Source organism: Sphaeramia orbicularis, chromosome 18, assembly GCF_902148855.1.
Source record: "Sphaeramia orbicularis chromosome 18, fSphaOr1.1, whole genome shotgun sequence".
In the NCBI taxonomy this organism is placed as follows: Eukaryota; Metazoa; Chordata; class Actinopteri; order Kurtiformes; family Apogonidae; genus Sphaeramia; species Sphaeramia orbicularis.
In genome coordinates this window covers 13,167,484-13,182,720 of record NC_043974.1, presented here as the reverse complement: position 1 = coordinate 13,182,720, position 15,237 = coordinate 13,167,484, and the positions used below count along the sequence as shown (strand labels likewise).

Sequence of the window (15,237 nt, the reverse complement as noted above, 5' to 3'; positions counted from 1 at the left end):
GGATGTTTTTATAAACATTTGAAATTTTGCTCATTGTAAGTAAATGGGAGAAAGAAAAGATTTTAAAAATTCTGATAAAATTTGAACTTTGACCTACTTTTTCCAAAATGGAACTACAGCTATTCTGGGTCACTGGCAATCTATAAACCCAATTTGGTATGAATTCAACCAATCGTTTTGCTGCTACAGACATGTTAAATTTCACCAATTAGAGTAAAAAGGATTTTTTTTTAACCCTTTCATGCATAGTGGTCCCTATAGTGGACAGCTATTCTATAGCTGTTCTCTTATATATTCATGGGTTTTGCTGTTTTAGTTGCATAATCACCCAACATAGTGGACACTTATGCACCATCCCATACACTGAAATTCATACCATTACTGTAACTTGGCTGTTCTTTTCTTAAACAAAAATGTTTTTTTATATTATCTCCATGAAGTGAGTAATAACTAGTATTAGAGTATGAAAAAATCAAATTAACTGCATCAAAAATATTTTTATTTCATAGTTGTCACACAGTATATCACTTTCTGATAAACTTTCTGATTTAAATACATATTCCTTTGCTTCAAAAATTAAACACATGGTGTCCAGATGAGTGCAAATTTTTGCAACTCCATGAAAAATAGTTTCATTAAAAAAAATTCAATTGCATTGTTTTTTTTCATGCCTTAATTCATGCATGAGAGGGTTAAATTCATAAAAAAAATTGAACTTTGACCTAATTTTCCCAAAATGTAATCACATCTATTGTGGGTCACTGGCAATCTATAAACCAAATTTGGTATTAATTCAACTAATAGTTTTGCTGCTACAGACATGTTAAATTTCACTAATTATGAGTAAATGGGATTTTTTTTTTTTAATTCATAAAAAAAATTGAACTTTGACCTACTTTTCCCAAAATGTAATCAGATCTATTCTTGGTCACTGGCAATCTATAATGTCATCATGTCTATGCATGTGCTGATGTCAGCATATTAATTGTTGCTATATATGTGGTAGGGCTGCACAGTGTTGGAAAAAACTGACATTGCGATTTTTTAAAACTCTGCGATATATATTGCAATAGGCAAAAATACTGAGGATTATATAATAGCTGTGTGGCGCCGACGTAAATGGTCAAACAAATTAGTTGTGCTACCTCTCGTTGTGGTGACAGGTGCAACACACAGAACACATATTTCAATTCCATCCTTCTTGTAGCCAAAATAATTCCAGATAAGTGACGTTGCTTTCCTTTTTGGCACGAAGTCATCGTTTACGGTCATTTTCTCTGGATCGTTGCACATTTTTCAATGTTGTTAGCAGCGACTCACTCCAAACTGATTAAGAACGATTGTGATTGGTGGATCGCTGTGTTACATACCCTTGAAATTAGATGAGAACACATGGAGTTCATTTGCTTCCTACATTGCAGGACCTGCAATGTGACTACTGCATACATGTACATCGCGAAGATGATGCTCAAACGATATATTGTGCAGCTCTAATATGTGGAAAAGTTGAAGTAAATTGAAACTAAATTGATGTTTTGAAATTTCAGCCATTATAAGTAAATGGGAAAAAAAAAGATTTAAAAAAAATTCATAAAAAATTTTAACTTTTACCTACTTTTCCCAAAATGTAATGACATCTATTCTGGGTAACTGGCAATCTATAAACCAAATTTGGTATGAATTCAACCAATAGTTACAGTGCTACCAATGTTACAATGCTACAAACATTTTCACCCATTATAAGAAAATGAGAAAAAAAAAGTTTTAAAAATTCATTAAAAATTTGAACTTTGACCCACTTTTGGGGTAGAGTGGGTTGTCCAATAACCGAAGGGTTGGTGGTTTGAATCCCGCTCTGTCCATGTGCTGTTGTGTCCTTGAGCAAGACACTTTACCCTCCTTGCCTCCAGTGCTGCTACTCACACTGGTGTATGAATGTGTGTGAATGTTTGGTGGTGGTCGTAGGCGCAGATTGGCAGCCACGCTTCCGCCAGTCTGCCCCAGGGTAACTGTGGATACAGATGTAGTTTACCACCACCAGAGTGTGAATGTGAGAGTGAATGAATAATAGATCCTCTGTACGCGCTTTGAGCATGCATTCATAGAAAAGCGCTATATAAATCTAATCCATTATTATTATTATTTTCCCAAAATGTAACCACATCTATTCTAGGTTACTAGCAATCTATAAACCAAATTTGGTATGAATTCACCAATAGTTTCGCTGCTAGTGTGTTAAACAAACAAATACAACCCCCCTTGCCAACTCTTCGGGGGACGGGGTAAAAAAATATAAAAACTTACAAAAAATACAGGCATTTTGGTACATAGACACAGTGGTCTTACTACTCACTGTTACAGAATATAATGTCATTAGACACACACTCAACCTTGAAAGTGGTGTTAAACACTGAAACATGTTTTTTTGTTGTTGTTGTAACTGAATCATATGACCCAATTGTGATGAAATGCATCAACGCTGGTGAAAGTGGGTGAAAAATGTACAACTAGAAAAGCACTCAGAGAGCACAGGCCTCCACCAAGGCAGATCAGTGTCCCTCCCGATCACCATTAAAATTTCCTCATTTGTTCCTTGTGCCACTATCAACATTTCCTGAAAATTTCATCAAAATCCTGAATAAAGCTTCCAATCAGGAATTTGGATCAATTAATCATTTCAGCCCTAGATTTCTTTGTTCAAATGGACATGTAACAGCAAAAAATGAAATAAAGGAACAGAAAGTAACACTGGTATAGGCATCGTCTATTTGACCAAGAAGAGTTCTGTGGAGTGGAGTTCAGAATCAACTACACTTTAAATTGGAGCCTTTTTTTTTATTATAATTGCACAGGCTACAAATTGTAATTGTATTTAGAGTGCAGCTTTAAATAGAGGAGACTACTTTTTAACTGTGTCTCTGTGCTCTCTCTCTCTGTGTGGTGAATTGCCTCTTGGAGAACATTTAAGTTTTTCTAACACGACATCTAAATCAGGACTAAACGGCCTCTTGAGATAGAGATTACGATGCAGTGTGAGGCTTTTGTCTGAGATGTGTGTATCCTGAACTGTGTGTTATGTGTGATTTCAGATCCCTGTGGCGGAGCGAGGCGAGCTGGTGCGTCAGGGCAAGCTGACTGTGTGCGGAGGAGCTCGGAGGAAGCGGGCAGGCATGAGGAACGTTTTCCTCTACCAGTATGTGGTCATCTTCACCAAACAGAAGAGCCCCAGCCCGGGACGCACCGTCTACAACTACAAACACAGCATCAAGGTGCTCACACCCCCTCAGAACTCTGCTTTTATTGTCCCTGTGTTCCTCCTCTCTATTTCACACACATAATCTTTTCTTTCAGTTTTCATTATCTCCCTCTCTACGGGACGCTCTCTGTTTGAAGAGTTTTGAGGAAAATCCAATTTCTGTATTGATTAAATTTAAAGCAAAGTAAGACAAACTGTGAGTGGCTTACTTTTTTTAGCTGATTATTTGGAAATGACTCGTTGATGATGAAATCAAAATGTAAAAAATGTTCCCTTCTCCCTTTACTTTTTTATTTATTTTGCTTTGAATAAAGGTTTTCTGCTTTGTGTTTACTGACAGTAGATTATCAAACCTTTAAGAGTCACTAACAAGGTCAAAATAAAATAAAACAGATGGTTAGCCTCAGAGCATAATTGCCGAACTCAGGGGTGGGAAACCTGTGGCTCCGGGGCCACATTTGGCTCTTTAGTTGTTTTCCAATGGCTCTCTGTGGAAATGAGGAACACTTATGTCTTAAGCATTTTGCTGTTGTTATTATTATGACCATAAAGTCATAATGATGTTATGTAGTTGTAAAACTGTGGATTATGCGCTATGTGGACTTTACTATAGGAATCCAAAAGTCGTAGTAGTAGTAAAAGTAGACTATTTTTACCCCTGCCAAGGATCAGCGGAGGTTATGTTTTCATCAGGGTTTGTCTGTTTGTCTGTTAGCAAGATAACTCAAAAAGTTATGGACGGGTTTGGATGAAATTTTCAGGAAATGTTGAGACTGGCACAAGGAACAAAGGATTAAATTTTGGTTGTGATGGGGGGGGGGGGACAGGACTGATCTGCCTTGGCGGAGGTCTGCGCTCTCTGAGTGCTTTTCTAGTTTGTATTTTTATTCATCCTTTTACTCCATTGCACATAAAGCCTTCACATATCAGTCGATTTTTGCTGCACAACACAATAAAGACAAATGACAGGTTCTCACAGTTACCACTTTGAGTTAAAACATATATTTTGGCTCCAGAAAGACTTTTTTAAACTTGTTATTATATCTGTCCAAAATGGCTCCTTAAAATGCAAAGATTGCTGACCTGTGGCTTAACTCAAACATAAATGGACAAAAGTATTGGGAAAGGTGTTTCTTTTCTAATAGTGATCTGGGATACAAAACAATTATGACAAATGTCATAATATGGTTTTATATTGTGATTAATATCATATTGATTATGAATATTGATGTTTATATCTCTATCTTACAACTGTAGACATGATGTGTCCAAATATTAATGTCCATATAGTTTATAAATATCAATATTTCCTTAAAAGCAGTGTTTTTCAACCTTGGGGTCAGGACCCCATATGGGGTCACCTGGAATTTCTAGTAATTGATAGAAATAAAAATAAAAACTTACTAATAAAAAATATATGGTGAGTTGACAGAGACAATCCCAATCCATAAAAGACATGACAAACTGTGAAGCTGAAACTGAAGCACTGTGGTACTGTTTATCTTTCAAATGTTCATTGTGGTCAGTTTCAGATGCTGCAGCTCTTTCATAATTCATAGTTTGAGTTCTTGTTTGTTCAGTATTGATTATCAACCTTGTAAATACAAGCTGGACTGACTGTACATATCCTGACCAAGGAAAATCAAATTCTCACTTTGTGCAGTAATCTACACCTGGCTTTTCTGCCTCCGTCCATAATAATATACATTATATAGATTAAATGTCAACTAAAATTAACGTTTATTTGCAACATAGTACAGCAAACTATTACATGATCAAAAACAAATTAATTTTAGCAACAAAAAAAAAGTCTCTGTTTTGAATGTCTGGGGTCGCCAGAAATTTGTGATGTTAAAATGGGGTCACGAGCCAAAAAAGGTTGGGAACCACTGGGTTAAAGTTTAATGGGAGATTTTTCTTCTTAAGTGAGATGTAAAGAAAGTGAATGGTTAGTTGTGGTAGAGAATTATTATTTACAATCAGAGCATGGAAAATATTTTAGAAATTTTGTGGTAGAACATTTAAAATCATAGTCATGGATGCAAAAAAATACCCCAAAGTCAATGTTGAGTAAAATGTGAAGTAAAAACCATCTCTGAGGCATTTTGGAAGCAAAGAAAACAATTTAAACCAAACTAACCAATGCAATGATATTTATCCTAATATAAAACTATATTATGACATTTATTATCATTGTTTTGTATTCCAGACCCCTGTTAGAAAAAATTCAGCGTGTCCCAATGCTTTTGTCCATATAGTGTATGACTTAGGTAACTATTTTATGAGGTTAACGAAATATAATATTAATAACTTTTCCTTCTGTAGTATATTATTCTCAAAACTCAGACTCATTGTCATTCGATCAATGGTACATGATAGACCGAAATGTAGTTACCCAGGTCTGGGCTTGTAGCATCAGAAGATAAGAATAAAATCTAAAATAGAACACATAAACGGTACGTAGGGTAGAATAACTACCATAAAAAAATGCAAAAAAAAAATTAAAACGATGAAAGATAATAAAATAGATTCTTAATATGTACAAAACAAAGACTTCAATCAGTAGATTTTCTGTCATTCCCATCATTTTCCAGAAATGCTTCTCTTAGCTCTGCTTCTTTTTAACATACCCGTCATTGTCTCTCTCCAGACCGGTGAGATGGGTCTGACCCAGAATGTGGGTGAGGAGGGGCTGAAGTTTGAAGTGTGGGTCCGCCAGGCGCCTCGGACCAGAGACTGCATCACACTGCAAACGCAGGACAGAGAAAGCAGGGCGGCCTGGACTCACGACATCGCTCATCTACTGTGGACGCACGCCATCAACAACACAGGTACACCATGACCTTTGACCTCAGGTCAAAGGTCTTTATCCCTTTACACAATCATCCCTTCCATAGTATATTATTGTCAAAACTCAGACTCAGTTTTATTGTCATTCAGTCAATGGTACGTGATAGACTGAAATGTAGTTACCCAGATCTGGGTTTGTAGCATCAGAAGATAAGAATAAAATCTAAAATAGAACATATAACCGGTAAGTAGGGTAGAATAATTACCATAAAAAAATGCAAAAAAAATTAAAAAGATGAAAGATAATAAAATAGATTCTTAATATGTACAAAACAAAGACTTCAGTCAGCAAATTTTCCGTCATTCCCATCATTTTCCAGAAATTTTTTTTTAGAAATTTAGAGTTAGAACATTCAAAATCATAGTCATGGATAAAAAAATAAATAAATCAATCAATGTTGAGAGAAATTAAGCAAAAACCATCTCTGAGGTATTTTGGAAGCAAAGATAACAATTTAAACCAAAATATCAATGCATGATATTTATCCCAATATAAAACCATATTATGACATTAGTCATTATTGTTTTGTATCCCAGACCCCTTGTTAGAAAAGAAACACCTGAATTCAACGTGTCCCAATGCTTTTGTCTATATAGAGTATGACTTAGGCAATTATGCTATGAGGCTAACGAATTGCAAATATAGAAACTGCTTCTCCTGTCTCTCCACCTACAACCTTCCATTCACTCACTCACACATACACTAGTTGGGTTTCCGTCCAAACGTAACTGAGTTTTAACTGAATTTTCAGAAGATCTGCAAAGGAAAATGCAAATGAGGGCAGATTTCCATCCACTGCTGTTATGCAAATGATAAGAGTTGGTTCGTCTTCATGGCTTAAATCTTGTTAGATGTTATATTTCGTGCCGTAACAGACTACCTGAGGTGTTCATCGAGGAGAAAAACACTGAAGTTGGTTTTAGGTTTCAAACTTTACACACTTCTTAAAATTGACACAGTTTATCAAACATTTTCTTCTGTTTTACCTCATACATGGTGGTATTTTCTGTCTTTTCTTTACATCTAACATGTGAGATTAGATGTGCATGGATGTGGGGGTTCATTGATCCACACATACAGACACATATTATTTGTTAAATCTTTTTCTGTTGCACTAACATTCACTTGTGTAAAACGATTTTTCCATTTTCAGTGTTTCCGCTTTCTTTCCTTAAAGATGCGTCACCGATTTTTCATCAGATCTGTAAAACCCCAGTCATAGCCGAAGTATCACAAATCCATAAGTCTGTCCGTGATTATGCACCTGAATCTCTTCCCTCATGGTGAACAATTTCGAAGTGTGCTCCACCATAAACTACAATGAACGTTGCAATAAAATTCCAAAGATGCCTGACTGACCTACCAGCTCTGTCTGTAAACTAATGGACTGTTTATGGTGGAGTACCATGGGAGTAGGTTTGATTTTGACATTGGTGGGGACACAAAAGTGCTCGAAGACAGCACTCCTGTAAGTTGATGGTTTTTTTGCATTTGTAATCATAATTTCATGTCATGTCGAGCTGATCAAACAAGCAAACAATCATAGTCAGAAGAAAAAATCAGTAACTGACATGTTTAGAATGCATATCTGAATATCAGAAGACAATACAAGAATCGAATGCATTCTGCAATGTTGTTCTCATGACTAACGTATCCATTATTATTTAACCTCATCTGTGTAGGTCCAGCCTCTCCTCCTCTACCTCCTCTACCTCCCCCCTCCTCTCTACTGTCTGTCATCTGACTTAAATATGTTGATGCATGACATATGAACAGATCATGAATACAGTGATCATACAGTTTGATGGTACAGTTACTGCCTGAGCAAAAAAGGCTTTTACTTTCAATTATTACATGTAATTTATTCCCCCAAAATATGGTTAAAATCACATCTAGAATCCCATTTACAATCTGAAGTTTTATTGTATTTTCCCTACAAATTTTCTTTTTTGTGTTTTTTAAACAGTTGTTCTCTTCCATAGAAATACATGAAAATAATACATGGTACATACGGCTGTGGAGCAGTTGGCAGAGCAGGTCGTCCTTTGACCGAAGGGTTGGCGGTTCGAATCCTGGCTCCGACTGTTGAAGTGTCCTTGGGCAAGACACTAAACCCTAAAATTGCTCCCAGTAGAGTCTGGCAGCGCCTTGCAAGGCAGTAGCCGCCTACCGGTGTGTGTATGAATGGGTGAATGGGAGGAATTGTAAAGTGCTTTGGGCACCATGAAGGTGTAGAAAATGCACTATATAAGTTCAGTCCATTTACCAAAATAACAAGTAAAGTAACTTTTAAAAAGTGTATCTGTTTGGCATTAGTGTCTTTTATTGTTGAGCCTCTTCAGTTCTATACCCTTAAGTTAACTTTGACTCCTATAGAAGTGTCGGTAATACTTTATGTGAAGGTCTAGTTTATAATGCATTAAGCGCACATTAATAAGACATTATAATGCAAAAGTCATTACAACAGTTTAGGATTATGTACAATGACTTGTACCAAGGTTAATAAAGTATTATAAGTGTAGGCATAATGTGTTATAAATTCTGCTTTCATAATGTTTTATACATCCATACCAAAGTGACAGTGTAAAAAGTTACAGAAGGACTTTAAGAGCTTTTAGTAAAGTGACATTTATAGCAATTAGCAATTGTATGATATTATAACACAAGTATGATGACGTATGAGCAGTATCTGCTGGCTCTAAGTAGAGTGTAAGTCAAAAATTATACATCCAAGTGTTCTTAACTCTTTATTTTGCAAAAACAAAACATGAAAAGAACAGAGACAGTAAATAGAAGTGTTACATGTTGCTTTGTACATAAATAAAAAATAATGTGGCAGCTCTAAATCTTTGTTAATTCAAACACATACTTTTTTTTTTTTTTTTTATAAAAATGAAATCACTAAAATAGATGGGTATAGAGACCAGTGACAAAACCTAATAAAAGTTCCCACCTAAAAAAATAAATTCCTTCACACTGCTTCTGTGCCAGAATCCAAATCCCCCAATGTTTATCCGAGAACTTTTAACTTAAAACCAAGCATCTGAGGAACTAAACAGTGCACTTTCAAGAACAAACCAAAATCTTAATTTACATTTACTGTGCAATGGTTAATTGTTATGATGGTTATAATGTGTTCTGTAACCCAGGACCTGAGATTCTTCCTTTTAACACTGTTGTCACTTTGGCATGGATGTATAAAACATTATGAAAGTTGAATTTATAATACATTATGCCTACACTTATAATACTTTATTAACTTTGGTATAAGTTGTTGTACATGATCCTAAACTGTTGTAATGACTTTTATAATGCATTATAAATGCATTATAATGTCTTATGAATGTGCGTTTAATGCATTATAAACTAGACCTTCAAATAAAGTGTTACTGAAGTGTCTTCTGTCCAGTTTTCTTTTCTTTGACATCTTTCACATCCTAATTACCGAGCACACATGCATGGGTGCGCGTGCATGCATGCACGCACGCAAACAAACACATGCAAATGTAAATGACACCACTGACATTCAAATCCGTCTAGCTGACATGACTCAGGCAGAACAAATGCAAACATATTGACAACTTGCATTAGCGGAGCAACTTGCAGGTTCCTTTAACAAGTAGATGGAGTAACGGCGGGGACGGCCAATCACATGTACGTTAGGAAAACCAAAGAGCCAATCGGAGGCCGATATTTACGTTAGTCGGGACTTCTAGCAGAGACCGACTGTTAACCCTTTGTGTGCCATAATCATTGACTAAACGCTAAGGACAGCGGTTGGATTGACAGGGACTACACAGTAGTGGCTGGATATTGGTAGGGACGTGTCCCTAGGGTCCCTACGCAATTCTACGCCCCTGTGGAGTACACTTTGAAATTGTTCACTGTGAGGGAAGAGATTCAGGTAAATAAGCACAGAAAGACTTATGGATTCATGATACTTAGGCTATGACTGAGGTTTTACAGATTTGATGAAAAATTGGTGATGAAAGTCACCCACAGCTTTAAGGAAAATGTGCATAAAAACTGGATGGAAACACCACTTTTGACGTTTAATCCCCCAGCAGCCCCTGCACTTTGAAATGGACTCATTCATGATCCATTTTTATGCCAGGGCCAGGGGCACCACGCTGTGGGTTATACATGTGCTCATAATTTCAGCATCTGTCAATGCGACGTCTGTCAATCCTGTGAACGTGATATCTCAGAAACGACTTGACAATTTCTCCCAATTTGGCACAAACCTTCACTCGGACTCTGAACAGCATTTTGTGGCAAAAGGTCAAGGTCACAAACTCCATGAATTAACCCATAAAGACCCAAACGTCCACCGGTGACCAAAACCATCTACTGATCTAAACTGTTTAATACCTGTTGATCCACTAATCCTATCAATACATGGAAATAATTGGTGTAAAATACAGTTTGTCATCTTTTCATGGTCATTAGATATGACCCATTTGGATGTTGAGAGGCTCCGTAGTTACCATGGAAACACAGTCATCCTCTACAACATTGATTCACCAGTAAAACCCATAGAGTTGAATCAATGACAGTGGATGGACACACTGGGTTTATGTTCAGTTAATGATAGATTTTACTGAAAAAGTCACTTTTTCTTCAGTTTTCTCTGTTTTTAATAAAAATAGCTGAGCTTTTATGAGCATCTGCACAATTTGTGAATTAAATATAGGAAAATACATGATTTACGCTTAAAAATGCAAAATACAGAGGATAATATTGTAATAAATGGTGATAAATCACTTAAAATAGAGACAAAAATTCATGTGGGGTTAAAATGCTCATTTGACAAAAGACATATCGATATATGGAACAGAATAAAATGACGGCATTTTACATCCAAAAGGTCAAACCTCAACTACATTGGGACATTTCTGAAAAAAAAAACAAGTTTTTTGTCTATTATTCTACATCATGCATCTCCACTCAAGCAGATGGACACATTTTGTGTTGAACAGTCTCTGTCATGTAATCAGAGTAACTTACATGCATGTATTATACATATTTGAGTAAGTATTTATAAGCACTTTATATATATATATATATATATCTATATATATATATATATATATATATATATATATATATATATATATATATATATATATGTATGTATGTATGTATGTATGTATGTGTGTGTGTATGTTTTTTTTTCTTTTTTAAACACACACATACAACAAAATAAAATAAAACAGGCTGGGAGTGGTCAGAAAATAAATAAATAAAATTATATATGTGCATATACACACACGAGTGTACACATACATATGCACATAGACATACCTTCTAGGCTATACATATGAAAGGTACAGTACATTATGCAGAATACAATACAATGGAAGCTGGATTAAAAAAAACATATATACAAATGGCTCTTATCATTATAGCAAATATGTTCACATTAATAATAATAATAATAATAATAATAATAATAATAATAATAATAATAATACATTTTATTTGTGCAGCGCTTTTCAAAGAACTCAAAGACACTTTACATACAGCAGATAAAAACAGAAAACCAAACACATTAAAAACAGATAAAAAAAAGCAGGTGCAACAGGCAGGTATACAAATATAAAATAATAAAACATTAAAATTAAACATCAAAATAATGAATATCGTATATTAATATAGTCAAGGAATGGTTTCCATATTCTTTCAAAGACAGTGGTCTTGCGGTGCATTAGACAGGTCAGAAAGTCCAGGGGTTTGAATTCCATTAGTAATTTATGAACACTTTAACTTTATGTTTAAAAAAAATTAGGGAGATAAAATTTTTAGGTGAAAAATGTCCAATTACTGCTCAGTAATACATGGACTTCAATCAGACAGCAATTTTTTAAACTTTACGCAAACAGTCTAAACGTGGTTCTCGACAGAAATTGATATGAAGTCGAACAAAACCTTTTAGATATTATGTTCAGTTGTGCTGAAAATAAATTATGGAGTAAAATATTGAAAAGTCTCTGTTTTATTGACATGAGAATGTGGACAAGTTGCCATGATAACATGTAGATGACTCTTTACCATTGTATGCATCACCTAAAATGTATCAAAAGATCATTATTTTCTGAAAGTTTCACTCAAATATCTGAATTATAAGTAACAAGAAATTTTTAAATTGGTATTTTTGTGGTAACACACGGACATGACCTTTTAATGCAACTCACAAATGTTCAAACTCATAAATGTCAATAATAATCACCAAAATTATGAAAATGTAATACGTGAAACTTAACAATCATCTATAAAATCAACAGATTGAATATATTTTCACATTTTTTAGTTATAATTTTTAGCGTCAAATTCGAGCTATGGTAAAAAGTGTAATTGATAAAATCAGTTGTAACTTTTTTTCTACAAGTGGTATTTTAAAAAGGATAACAGTTCCATACAATATAGATCTTTAGCTAAAAAATGAGCCCACTTGATAAATGATGTGTGCAAATTTACTTTTTTTCATGTGGATGTTCACTTTCACTTGATCGGACCCCTCTGTAAAAGTAGCCTCTAAGAGAAGAGATTACGTTTCTCACTCCAAACCATTCACAAGAATCACACACCACTATCACGACAAATACACTTAAGACATTATTAAATACCTTCAGAGTCTTCACTGTATATATTATGAGTCTCAGCAGACGTGGATGAAAGCTGTAACATTAATGGTTCATGAAGGCAGACACAGTAAGGCAGTAATTATTACCTATGATTGATTTCCATGACCTATGTTTTATGAACTGGATCGTTATTTGAGTGAATATTTATTATTTTTATTGACATTTGTGTAGCACTGGTCATGGGTGCTAAGAGAAGAGTTATGTGTTATACATGAAAGATGATCCGCCACACCCAAACTATGCTAGTCCGCCGCTATAGAATAGAACAGCATTTAGCTAAAGCTGTAGAACACAGGTGTCAAACATGCGGCCTGGGGGCCAAATCCGGCCCACCAAAGGATCCAGTCTGGCCCGTTAGGATGGATTTGTGAAATACAAAAATTACACTGAAGATATTAACAATCGAGGATGTCAAAATCATTTTAGTTCAGGTTCTACATACAGACCAATTAGATATTAAGTAGGTCAGACCAGTAAAATACTATCATATTAAACCTATAAATAATGAAAACAATAAATTTTCTCTTTAAGTGTAAAAAAGTAAAATTACATGAAAAAACTATTATTTTACTAAAAATGTGAATAACCTGAAATGTCTTAAAATAAGTAAATGCAATTTTACCAATATTCTGCTTGTTATTAAATGTTTTGTGCATTTGTAATTGTAATGTAAGTTATAATGCACACGTGTAAATGATAAACTGATAATCTGAGGCAGAATATTGTTAAAATTGCCATTGTTTTTCGTAAGGTGTTTCCATTTGTTCATGTTATTCAGATTTTTTTAGATGTTAACATTATCAGAATTTAATTTTACCTCTTTCACTGTTATTATTTTACTGGTCCGGCCCACTTGAGACCAAATGGGGGTGAATGTGGCCCCTGAACTAAAATGAGTTTGACACCCCTGCTGTAGAAGAATAAACAATGAATAGGAACGTTGTCCCAGCGGCTGATTTATATCAATGTCAGATTTACCTCTTAGATCAGAATTTAATCAGAAAAAGAGAAAACTGAAGAAAAAGTGACTTTTTCAGCAAAATCTATCATTAACTGAACATAGACCCAGTGTGTCCATCCACGGTCATTGATCCAACTCCATGGGTTTTACTGGTGAATCAATGTTGTAGAAGATGACCGTGTTTCCATGGTAACTACAGAGCCTCTGAACATCCAAATGGGTCATATCTGATGACCATGAAAAGATGACAAACTGCATTTTAGACACAGAAATGATGTCAGTTTTTTGGTTTTACCCATAAGGACCCAGTGGTACTTTTGTGTGATTTTTCTCTATATTTAACTTTTCTTAAGTGATTTATCACCATTTATTATAACGTTATCCTCTGTATTTTGCCGGGTTTTTTTTCAGTGAAAATCAGGTATTTTCCTATATTTAATTCAATGATTCATTAGAGCTCAGATTAAAGTTGAGGGTTATATCAAAAAAAGAGAGAACTGAAGAAAAAGTAGCATTTTCAGTCAAATCTCTAATTAACTGAACATAAACGCAGTGTGTCCATCCACTGTCATTGATCCAACTCTATTGGTTTTACTGGTGAATAAATGTTGTAGAAGATGACGGTGTTTCCACGGTAACTACAGAGCCTCTGAACATCCAAGTGGGTCATATTTGATGACCATGAAAAGATGACAAACTGCATTTTAGACACAGAAATCATGTCAGTTTTTTGGTTTTACCCATAAGGACCCAGTGGTACTTTTGTGTGATTTTTCTCTATATTTAACTTTTCTTAAGTGATTTATCACCATTTATTATAACATTATCCTCTGTATTTTGCTGTTTTTTTTTCCACTGAAAATCAGGTATTTTCCTATATTTAATTCGATGATTCATTAGAGCTCAGATTAAAGTTGAGGGTTTTATCAAAAAAAGAGAGAACTGAAGAAAAAGTAGCATTTTCAGTCAAATCTCTTATTAACTGAACATAAACCCAGTGTGTCCATCCACTGTCATTGATCCAACTCTATTGGTTTTACTGGTGAATAAATGTTGTAGAAGATGACGGTGTTTCCACGGTAACTACAGAGCCTCTGAACATCCAAGTGGGTCATATTTGATGACCATGAAAAGATGACAAACTGCATTTTAGACACAGAAATCATGTCAGTTTTTTGGTTTTACCCATAAGGACCCAGTGGTACTTTTGTGTGATTTTTCTCTATATTTAACTTTTCTTAAGTGATTTATCACCATTTATTATAACATTATCCTCTGTATTTTGCTGTTTTTTTTCCACTGAAAATCAGGTATTTTCCTATATTTAATTCGATGATTCATTAGAGCTCAGATTAAAGTTGAGGGTTTTATCAAAAAAAGAGAGAACTGAAGAAAAAGTAGCATTTTCAGTCAAATCTCTTATTAACTGAACATAAACCCAGTGTGTCCATCCACTGTCATTGATCCAACTCCATTGGTTTTACTGGTGAATAAATGTTGTAGAAGATGACAGTGTTTCCACGGT

General features: G+C 34.8%; 1 protein-coding gene across 1 annotated transcript in view; it reads left to right on the top strand.

Annotated features, from left to right (window-relative positions):
- The window catches only part of arhgef40 (Rho guanine nucleotide exchange factor (GEF) 40), a 145,794-nt gene that overhangs the window by 106,790 nt on the left and 23,767 nt on the right, over positions 1-15,237 (top strand). The window contains exons 22-23 of the mRNA XM_030162728.1: positions 3,090-3,269; positions 5,907-6,087. Of these exons, the coding sequence (XP_030018588.1) occupies positions 3,090-3,269; positions 5,907-6,087 (361 nt within the window). The remainder of the gene's footprint in view (positions 1-3,089; positions 3,270-5,906; positions 6,088-15,237) is intronic.